This window comes from Antechinus flavipes, chromosome 3 (assembly GCF_016432865.1).
Source record: "Antechinus flavipes isolate AdamAnt ecotype Samford, QLD, Australia chromosome 3, AdamAnt_v2, whole genome shotgun sequence".
Lineage (NCBI taxonomy): Eukaryota > Metazoa > Chordata > Mammalia > Dasyuromorphia > Dasyuridae > Antechinus > Antechinus flavipes.
The window spans coordinates 605,311,089-605,322,347 of NC_067400.1; the positions used below are offsets into that span (position 1 = coordinate 605,311,089).

The 11,259-nt window shown below is 45.8% G+C and overlaps 1 protein-coding gene across 1 annotated transcript in view; it reads left to right on the forward strand.

Annotated features, from left to right (window-relative positions):
- The window catches only part of MEGF6 (multiple EGF like domains 6), a 388,067-nt gene extending 376,808 nt beyond the window's left edge, over positions 1 to 11,259 (forward strand). Inside the window, exons 33-38 of the mRNA XM_051988745.1 lie at positions 1,437 to 1,565; positions 1,956 to 2,084; positions 3,147 to 3,275; positions 4,374 to 4,502; positions 9,824 to 9,871; positions 10,343 to 11,259. Of these exons, the coding sequence (XP_051844705.1) occupies positions 1,437 to 1,565; positions 1,956 to 2,084; positions 3,147 to 3,275; positions 4,374 to 4,502; positions 9,824 to 9,871; positions 10,343 to 10,407 (629 nt within the window). The 3' untranslated portion in view covers positions 10,408 to 11,259. The remainder of the gene's footprint in view (positions 1 to 1,436; positions 1,566 to 1,955; positions 2,085 to 3,146; positions 3,276 to 4,373; positions 4,503 to 9,823; positions 9,872 to 10,342) is intronic.

Consider the following 11,259-nt stretch of genomic DNA (forward strand, 5'->3'; position numbering starts at 1 on the left):
TTTTAATTTAATAAACTACTGCTCCAGGACTAGGAGCGGCAGAGAAGGTGCCTACCAGCACTGGGAGAGTGACTTCCCTCCTCTGGGAATTCTCTATACCACTAAAACCACTGGTCCATTCCCTTTCTCTATTGATCTCTTCTTTCTCCTCTTCTTCTTCCTCCTCTTCATCCTTCCTCTCCTCTCTTCCTCTTCCATCTCGTCTTCCTCTTCCTTCTCCAGTGCATCATCATTCCTGTTCTTTTATGCGGATCTCCGTTTCTGTCATCCCCCACCTCTGCAAGGGCAGAGGAATCCTTATTCAGTTTCCACAAGGAGTGGATCCCATCTTGCAGCAAAACCACATGAGACCACCGTGACCCCAAAGAAAACACATGGCCATAGTGTTTGCTCTGAAGCTCCCTATTATTTTTGTTTTGACTTGGGAATTAATGGCGCTCACCTGTTTTAGGACAGATGTCTATCACATCATTTGGGGGGGAAAATGTCAGAGTTTACTATTAGGGCTATTAATGGGGAAGAGTCTTCCTGCACATTAAGTGGATGGATTTCATCCATGAAAATGGATGATTTGGTTTCCTTCATATCGATTAGGTATCTCCTGACCATGAATGAGTCTTAGATTTAGAACTGGAAAGCATCCATGAGGTTCCTTACAGAGGAGACTATGCCCCAATACGGTTAAATAACTTGTCCTAAAGAAGCATGGAGGAAGGGAAGAAGGGAAAGAAGGAAGAGGGTGGGGAAAGAAGGAAGGAAGGAAGAAGGAAGGGAGGGAAGGAAAGAAGGAAGGGGGTGGGGAAAGAAGGAAGGAAGAAGGAAGGGAGGGAAGGAAAGAAGGAAGAAAGGAAAGAAGGAAGGAGGGAAGGAGAGATGTAAAGAGAGAAGGAAAGAGGGAAGGAAGGAAGGAAGGAGAGTTGGAGGGAGAGAAGGAAAGAGGGAAGAAGGAAGAAAGGAGAGATGGAGGGAGGAAGGAAAGAGAAGGAGGGAAGGAAGAGAGATGGAGGGAGAGAGGGAGAGAAGGAAAAAGGGAAGGAAGGAAGGAGGGAAAGAAGAAAAGGGAGGAAAGGAAGGAAGGAAAATAGGAAGGAAACATTTATTATTCTCCTAATATGTGCTAAGCAAAGAACTTTAAAGACATTATCTCATTTCATTTTCATAACCTCAAGGTTGTGATTTCTCCATTCAACAGTTGAAGAAACTGTGGCAGAAAGAGATTGTGTCTTGCCCAGAGTCCCCCAGCTCCTAAGGTTCTGAGGCTGGATTTCAACTCAGATTTTCCTGCTCCAGACCCAGAGCTCATATTTTGGAGCTCTCTTGCTCTGATGTCTAGTCATCCCATGAGGCCTCCTTCTGGGACCTCCCATCCCCACCGGAGAGTCAGTCTCTCCCGGCCACCCTGGCTCACTGAGGACATTCTGCCATTCTCTCTCCAGCCTGCCCCCCTGGGAAGTACGGTGCCGACTGCCTTCTGGAATGTACCTGTCTCAACAACGGGACGTGCGATCGAGTGACCGGCGCCTGTCGGTGTCCCCCTGGCCATTTTGGCCAGGCCTGTGAACACAGTGAGTTCTGCAGGGAACCTCGCACTCCTCTTGGGATCCGGGACACCACGTTTTAATGGGAATTTTTGGCGAGCTGGATTGTTTTCCAAGGAGACCAAGGGCTGATGGGGGGACTGTGGCCTACAAGTGTCAGTTCAAGGAGTTGGGGATATTCGGGCTAGAATTTGGAGGAACGAGGAAAACGGAAAACCCTCACGCCTCCCCTGAACTCCACAGTTCATTTAAGTGGGGACCCTTTTAGAGCTGTCAGCCAGGGCTTCTTTCAGCAGGCCTCATCGGGGAGGGCTTTGCTAAAGCAGAGGGTGGGCTGGGCGATCTCCTGGCCCCAGCAGGGCAGAGGGGGGCTCCGTACACTTGCCCATTTTAACCCCTTCTGGCCTCTCTCCTCAGCATGTCCCCCAGGCTTCCACGGGGCTGGCTGCCAGGAGCTTTGTGAGTGTCACCGAGGAGCCCTGTGCCACCCGCTCACAGGCCAGTGTCTGTGTCCTGCGGGCTTCCAGGGTCAGTTCTGTGAGAAAGGTAAGTACTGCTGCTGATGCTCCTCTTCCCTCTTGCATCCTAGGCCCAAAAGTGGGGCTCTGGCAGCCTCATTGCACTGGCTCTCTGCTCAGCTCATTAAACTGGTTCAATTGAGAAATTTGCTAAGGAGTCTAAAAACCTTAAGCCTCTTGAAGTCATCAACGAACCCCCAGCATTTATTGAATGCTTACTGTGTGCAAAGGGATGCAAAGACAAAAAAGAAAGAGCTATTTTAGTCTACTTATGTGGTGCTGGAGTGTGGACCTTAATCAGGAAGACCTGAGTTCAAATGTAGCCTCAAGACACTAGTTATGGGACTCTGGGTGAGTCACCTAATCTGTTTGCCTCAGTTTCTGCATGTGTAAAATGGGAATAATAATAGCTTTTGCCCCCCAGGGATGTTGTAAGGATTAAGTGAGATGCTCATCTATAAAAGACTTTCTACCTTCCCCGGTACATAGTAAGTCCCATGTAAATGTTAGCTGCTGTGATCATGATTAGTCTTCTGCCGAAACTGAGAAAACAAGTTACATTCCTAGGGCCACACAGCCTGGATTTGTCAGAGACTGGTCTTGAATCCAGGTCTTCCCCATGGCTGTGCTAGCTCCATTCACTACGCCCTGCTGCTTCTCATATGGCACTTAATGAATTAATAAATTATCATAATTAATAAATCCTTGTTGGATTGAACCAACTACAAAGTTTACAACTCCTTTTCAGAAGCAGGGTCATTTCTGTATCCTCCTTCCCTAACCTGGTATCTGTAAACACTTCACTAGTGTTCCTTGGATTGAATTGCATGGGATTCCTTGGCAGACATCGCCTCCATGGCCTTGTCTTTCCCTGTAGAACAGCAGCAAGGATTGTGAAAATGTGCCATTCTCCCAAGGACCGCGTGCCATCTGGCACCATGTGCATTGTGGCGGCAGCTGCGCCTTCTCTCCAGTGGGGGAATTATTGGACATCATCCTTTGGTGATGGGGAAGGTGCCTGAACCAGCCTGTGGCAGACAGGGCTGCCCGCACCGACCCCTCAGCCCTCTGCTTCTCTTCCTCTTGGCAGGGTGCGAGCCGGGGAGGTTTGGGGCTGGCTGCCACCAGGCTTGTGACTGTGAGGGGGACGTGCCATGCGATCCAGCCACCGGCCAGTGCCTGTGTCCACCAGGGAGGATGGGAGCCAGGTGTGACCTGGGTAAGTGCGGGGGTGGCAGACGGACACAGGGACAAAATACCATCTCATGATGTGGGAGTGTCTCTACCACATGGCTGCTTTAATCTCAGAATCCTAGATCTTGATTCACTGGCCTAAATAAATATTTTTATTATGCTCAAATTTCAATTATGGATTACTTTCACACTCCTCTCCCCGAGTCTTCTTACAGCTCACACTGTTGTCCTCAGGTAGATAAGGTGGGTTGGAATAGCCCCGTTTTACAGACATGCAGCTAGAGGCATAGAGATGAAGTAATCCAGGGGTCCTCAAACTTTTAAAACAGGGGGCCAGTTCACTGTCCTTCAGACTGTTGGAAGGCCAGACTATAGTAAAAACAAAAACTTTGTTTTATGAGCCTTTAAATAAAGAAACTGGGTGAGGGGAGTAAACATCCTTTGTTGCTGCATCTGGGCCGCGGGCCTTAGTTTGAGAACCCCTGAAAAATCAGCCAAAGTCACAGATTAGTGGGAGAACCAGGGCTAGAAGCCAGTCCTTTGACATTCTCCTCTAATTTTTTCCCAATAGACCCCCAAATAAGCTGGATCTCTCTAGTCCTGTTAAAGACTTTAGCTTTAAGCAGCGCTCTACTATGGGACTTAGAACACCATTCCGAATTCCGCCCAGGGTGCTTGATTTCAAAGGTCAAGATGTAGGGCTTACCTTCCTTTAGCAATGGCGAAATGATAGAGCTTAGCACCTAGTTGGTAAGAAGACTGAAATACTCGTCTGATTCTGTGCTCATCCCTTCAAAGGTTATGGATTACAGGCCTGCCCATCACATGCCATTTTTGTTCAGATCCTCTCTTAATTCTGCCATAAGGGAGTCCATCCAATATACTCTTTGCCTTACGTTGATTTCCTTTGACAGTGGAAAGTGACCATGAAGATTATCCAGTGGTTCTCCTTCACTTTCACCACACGTCTGGCCCGGTATTTCTTTTTGGGGGACTCCGTTTGCCTCTGTTTTGGTTTGAATTTCCCCTGGTGCCAAAATTTCTAGACTATTGACAGGGACAGAAAATGAGCTGTAGAGCCCCAGAAGTCTGTCTGAGTATGTTTTTCTGTTTTCCTCCCCAGAATGCCGGGGGAATCGCTTTGGCCCTGGCTGCACCCTGAGCTGTGGCTGTGAGGGGAACTCTCACTGTAACGCCCTCAATGGTCAGTGTGTCTGCATGGGAGGCTACATTGGGCCTACGTGTCGAGAAGGTCAGTACATTCCTTATCATCGTGGTCCTCTCCCTTTGTCCCCGGCTCTCTGGCCTCTGGGGAATCAGAGGATTAAAGATCTGAGGTGGGAAGGGACCTCAAGTCATCTGGTCTGAGCTGCTCACTTTACAGAGAGGGGAGGCCAATTACCCATAGTCACACAGCAAGTTAGTGGCAGAACCAAGTATCCCAGTTGGCCTGGTGCATGTTGTTGCAACAACTCTGATACTAAAGCCTTGGTTTTCTCATCTCTAAAATGGACTAGACAATCCAGCTCTGTTATCCTAAGTATCACTATCACTTTTACAAATGACGAATTGGAGGCTCATATTGTCAAATAAACGAATGAACTTACATGTCAACAAGCATTTATTTAGCACCTACTAAATTGTAAGCTCTAGGGATACAAGTGATCTAGTCATGGTCACATCCTCAGAATTGAAATTCTGGGTCATTGGTTTGTTCAGAATATAACATGAAGAAATCTTAATGATCCCTGACCCGTGGGGTCAAGAAGACTTAGATTCAAACCCTATCAGGGATACCCGACTTTATATATGCCATAGATCGCACCAGGGAATAATATATGGCAAGTCACTTAAACTTGTGCTTCAGTTTCCCCATCTCTAAAATGAGAAGTTTGGATTTGAAGGCCCTAAATCTGAACCTGTGATTCCTTGCAGGATCAGGCTCCCCCAGAACAGAATTCATCTTTTCATACTTGTAGTAGGACCTGGGTCTCATGGCTAGTGAGCAGTAAATTAAGGGTCAAAGATGGAAAAGACTTAAGAAGTTGAGTACAACAACCTCATTTTCTATTATTATTATTATTTTTTTTTTGTGAGGTAGTTGGAATAAAATGACTTGCCTGGGGTCACACAGCTAGTTTGAGTCTGAATTTGAACTCAGATCTTCCTGATTCCAGGATCAGTGCTTTATCCACTGTGCCATCTAGTTGTCCCCAATCACCCCATTTAGAGATGAGGAAACTGAGGCTTAAGGAGAAGTGAATCTGCCTGGAGTCCCACAAAAAGCCAATGGCAGCTCCTCTGATTCCTAAGGCCAGTGCTGCCCCCATACCACAGCTCTTTGTCCATACAATAATGTCCAACAGTCCAGTTCTATCTTCTTGCTCCTGCCCTCCTTTGTCGAATCTGCAGAGCCTGGAGATGCTCTTTGGGGAAAGCTGGAGCCCCAGCCCCGAGCCCAGCCTATAAACAGCTGGCTTGGGTTGGGCGTACCTATGGCAAATGTAAACCATCCTGCCAATACCCACAAGAACAGATGGGCTTTGATTTGGGCAAGATGTGAATTTTATAGCAATTTTGATGGATTTTCTAGTGTTCCACCCTACTTCCCCCTCCCTGCATCTTACTCCTACCCCCTGACTAGGCCCTCTGGCTCATATTCTCAGCTTGGAAGGCCTTGCTTACTTGCCTATGGAAGGCGAGGCTGGGCTAGGCACTGAATGAGCCCCATTTGGAGCATATTTAGATCATAATAAAAATAAGAACAGCTCACACTTATATAGTGTTTTAAGGTTTCCAGAGTACTTTACATATATTACCTCATTTGAGTCTCCTAAAAAGCCTTGTGGAATAGATACTATGATTAGCCCTATTTTACAGATGAGGAAACTGAGGCTCAGAAAAGTCAGTTCAATGATTACTGTGTTATAGACAGTGTGTTAAACCTCAGGGATACAAAAAGAAGAAAAAACAATCCCTGTCTTCAAAACATTTTTGAGGTTTTTTAAAATATTTTTTCCCAATCAACAAGCATATTTTTTCTTTTTTTTTCCTCTCCAACTGAGTAGCAGCTGATAATCTAATGGGGAGATAACATGTACATTAATAGGGACATATACCCAAGATACAGTGTGTAGATAGAAGGGAGCCTTAGAGAATAAAGTAACCATGATCACCCAGCTCATAAATGGATACAGAGAGTAGATGAAAGGGAGCCATAGAGGAGAAGGTAAAAAGCCTGTACCATGATCACACAGCTAGTAAATGGCTATAAAGTGTAGAAAGAAGGGAGCCACAGAGGAGAAGATTAAAAAGCCTGTACCATGATCACCCAGCTAGTAAATGGATACAGAGTGTAGAAAGAAGGGAGCCATAGAGGAGAAGGTAAAAAGCCTGTACCATGATCACCCAGCTAGGAAATGGTTACACAGTGTAGAAAGAAGGGAGCCTTAGAGGCAAAGGTAAAAAGCCTGTACCATGATCACCCAGCTAGTAAATGGATACACAGTGTAGAAAGAAGGGAGCCATAGAGGAGAAGGTAAAAAGCCCGTACCATGATCTCCCAGCTAGGAAATGGATACAGAGTGTAGAAAGAAGGGAGCCATAGAGGAGAAGGTAAAAAGCCCGTACCATGATCACCCAGCTAGGAAATGGATACACAGTGTAGAAAGAAGGGAGCCACAGAGGAGAAGGTTAAAAAGCCTGTACCATGATCACCCAGCTAGGAAATGGATACACAGTGTAGAAAGAAGGGAGCCATAGAGGAGAAGGTAAAAAGCCCGTACCATGATCACCCAGCTAGGAAATGGATACAGAGTGTAGAAAAAAGGGAGCCATAGAGGAGAAGGTAAAAAGTCTCTACCATGATCACAAAGCTAGGAAATGGTCCTAGTTGGGTGATATTGAACTCTGGTCTTCCATACTCCAAGTTCAGAGCTCTACCCACCAGACCAGAGGACAGAAAATCAATCAGATGTTGCTTGTTAACATATAACCAACACAACAAGGAGCTCCCCTTGGAGTCAAGATCCCCAGTATTCACTGTCTGCCTCAGGCCCTTCCTTACCTGTGTGATTTCAGGAAAGAGTGTACATTTCTTGAGAACAGGGGCTCTTTTTGCTGATATTTACCTTCCTAGTGCTTGGCACATAGAAAGCACTTAACAAATGCTTGTTGATATGACTTGAATCCAGTTTCCTCAAAAGTCAGATGAGGAAAAAAAAAAAAAAAGAAAAGAAAAGAAAACATTTTTAAAAAAGGCAGATAAGGATATGTTGGATGTGATATAGTCTGTGGGATCCCTTCCCATTCTATATCTAGGAACTCATAATTCTGGGGCTCTTAACCACACCAACCATAGATTTAGGGAAGTTTGTGAATTTGGATGTGAAAAAAAAATCTTTATTTGAATATAATTGGTTTCCTTTTATGCATTTAATACCACAGTTTTGAACAGAGATCCATAGGCTTCATCACTGGCCAAAGGCCTCCTGACACCTAAAAGGTTAAGATCCCTAAAGGGCAAGGTGAAACTGGAATCAGTGGGGCTTTTTTTTTTTCCTGGTGTTTGGTACTAATGTCAAGAGAAATTATATGTTAAGGCTGCACCATCTACTGGTTAAATCTGGTATTGCAGCCATAATTTATTGGGCACCCAGCAAAGAAATGCCAAAATGTGATAACATTCATTTCTGAAGATTTATGAAGTACCAATTTGCTGCCAGTAATTCCGAGTTAGGTCTGTACAGCATAGTTTTATATCATATCATATTCTAACGATGGCTATATCCCATGTGATCTCTCCATAGTAGGAATGTCCCAGGATAATAATAATAATAGCATCTGACATCTATATAGCACTGCATTGTATGCTAAGAACTTTATTATCTCATGTGATCCTCACAATATCCCTGGGAGGTAGACGCTAGTATTATTCCATTTTACCAAGAAGGAAACTGAGGCAGACAGGTTAAGTGACTTGCTTAGGGTAACACAGCTAAGAAGTGTCTGAGGTTGGATTTGAATTCAGGACTTTCTGACTCCAAGCCACGTATGCTATTCAATGGACCCCTCACTTGCTGGATTTTGTTGGACACAGGGCTGCAAGAAAAGGGAAGGGAATAAGGGAGGTAAGCACTAGATATATGCATTTATATGTGTATTTACAGAGACCATGCAATATAACAAATAGAGTGCTGGGCTTTGGAATCAAGGAAGGCTGGGAGGTGAAACTCACGTCTGATACTTCGTTAGCTGTATGACCCTCAAGAAGTCATACTCTTAGTTGTCTCATATTGTCATCTGTATAAATGAAGGTATTAATGGCACAGTGATAGAGTACTGGGTCTGAAGTCAGGAAGACCTGAATTAAAAGCCAGTCTCAGACACTTCCTACCTGTTTGACACAACCTGCCTGCCTCAGTTTCTTCAACTGTTAAATGGGGATAATAACAATACATACCTCCTCAGATCATTGTGAGGATCAAATAATAGTTATTTGTAAAATACTTAGCACAATACTGGTACATAGTAGATGCAGAATGAGTTCCCTTCCCTTTCTTTTTCCTCTCCTTCTCCCCTAATACCTGCACTTGGGTAAAGTTCAAACGATAGTTCAAAAATTTTCTTAAATTGTGGTTTATAAAACCCCGTTGAGGTTATATAACATGGGGGTCGTAAAATTATGACTTGTTATCAGTGTTTGATTTGTATACCTATTTTATTTTATCTATTTTTAAAAGTCAAATCAACAAGCATTTATTAAACACACACACACACACACACTCTCTCTCTCTATACACACACACACACACACTAGGTCAGGGATCCAAAAAAAAGTTAAAAAATACAGTCCCTGCTCTCGAGGAGTTCCCAGTTTAAAAGAGGAGACAACGATGCCAGGTGCAAATGAAATATAGACAGGGCAGATAGGAGATAATTGTCGAGGGTAGGCATTGGGATCTGGGAGGAGTGGGAGAAGCTGAGGAAGCCAGGAGGCAGACATGAGAAGGGACAGAACTCCAAGCTTGGAAGACAGCCTGAGTCTGGAGGCTAAAGTCCGTTAAGAGAAGAGTCATAGACCTGGAACTAAGAAGGATCCTGAAGCCAGCTGGTATGATTCCTCATTTTACAAATGGGGAAACTGAGGCAAAGAGAAGGCTCATGGGATAAGTTGAAGTTCAAAGGGCCTTCCAGAAGCATTGTGCCTAATTCTCTCATTTAATGAAGAAAAAGGCCCAGAAAGGTTGTGATTTGATAATGATCACAAGCGTTTTTGTGGCAGACTCAGAATTTGAAGTCAAGTCTTCTGATTCCAGACTCACCTTTCTTTCCATTCTCCTATACTGATTAGATTTTGACATTAAAAGAGAGGGGAAGGGAGGAGAGGAGAGGCTTGTTTTTTCAATGAAGGCAAAATGACCCAGAGATCTCGATGGAGTTTGGGGACCTTTGCCAGTTTGGGAGTTAACTCTTGGCCTCCTCACCCCCTTTTACACTGGGTCTGAGTCCAGGAGACCCTCCTCCTGCATAAAAGCTCATCCCTCCCTCTCTTTTTGTTATGGTCCCTTTCAGGTGGCCCTCCCCAGCTCCCAGCCAGCAAGTCCCAAGTCTTCAACCCAGGTAAGGGGATCAAACGGAACTCAGGATGTTGTGATCACTGGGAATATCTGCTCAGGCTGAGGTCGAGTCTCCTAACTCTGAGATTCTGTTAGACTCAAAGGTTCTTGCAGAATGAACCAGACAAGTGAGGTTTTAGATACTCAAGATGCTCCAAGTTTCTGTTATCCTGGAACCAAAGGGGCTGATGTCATAAAAGGGCTGATGTCTGTTAAAAAGGAAAATAAAATGTACAAATCTATTGGAGCCGGAACCCATCTTGGAGATGGTTCCCTCCTCCCTTTGCCAACCCTGCCACGTGAGCACTGTTCAGTGACTCTAAACCCATTGAGCAGCAGCTAGGGGGGGCAGGGAATTGAGTGCCAAACTTGTCATTGAAAAGACGTGAGTTTGAATCCAGACTGGGTAGATCAATTCACTTTTACCCCCCAGCCTTAGAGACTCATTTTCTCTCTTTTTTCCTTCTGTTACTAGTGGCTTCCCATCCTTCATCCTACAGATCACCTGCCAGGTTCAGCCTCCAGCCAGCAAAACATTAGCCCCCAACCTCTGTCTTCCACTCCTACCCAGCCTTCCCTCCTTAGCCCATCCTTGCAGTGTTACTAAGTGACTAAAAATCCTCGGGAGACCACCGATCGTCCCAGTCATTGTTTGGAAGCAGCGTTTTCTCCGCTGCTGCTGCTGCTGAGGCCAGCCGGATGACTCGATTCCTCCAAAAGCTTCCTCCCCAAAAAGGTCCGAGGAAGGACCGACAGCCTCGGCTCGGGAGAGGCGGTCGCAGAGACTCCCTGGGCTGGGCTGCCGGGCGGGAGACTCCCAAAGACACTGACTCGACTAAGAACCATTGTGTTCTAAGGAGCAATTGCCATCAGCCGCAGCCCAGAAAGGGCACTTCGGGATGCTTGGAGGACGAGGAGATGGCCTCCGGGTTTGCCATGTGTGTTTCTAACTCTTCCCTGCATCTATCAGCAGGCTTCACCTGGTGCTAACCAATGGGCTGTTGGCTACTGGACTGCTTCAGCCCCACCCTGTCCTGTTCTGGGGGCGGTTCCTTGTTTACCTGGAAATATAGTCCAATATGTATTTATGTAAAGATATTTATGGGCAGCTGTACAAAGTCAGGTTCTGGGGGGCAGCCTTGGTGCTCCTGAGAGGTGCTGGAGGGGGCGTACACGGCCCCAGCCGGCGGCCTCTGCTTCTCCTCTGTGCTAAGGCATCCCCCGACTCCATCCTGAGGAGGGGGATCGAGTGTTCCGTTTTCACCTGAGCGGGCACTCCTGACGTGGCCTCCCTTTATATATCGACCTGCCGACCAATGTGTACTGTAAGGGTTCCGTGGCAAAGGGGCCCTGCACTGTGTAAAACTCACTAAGTTAAAGGAATGAAACTTT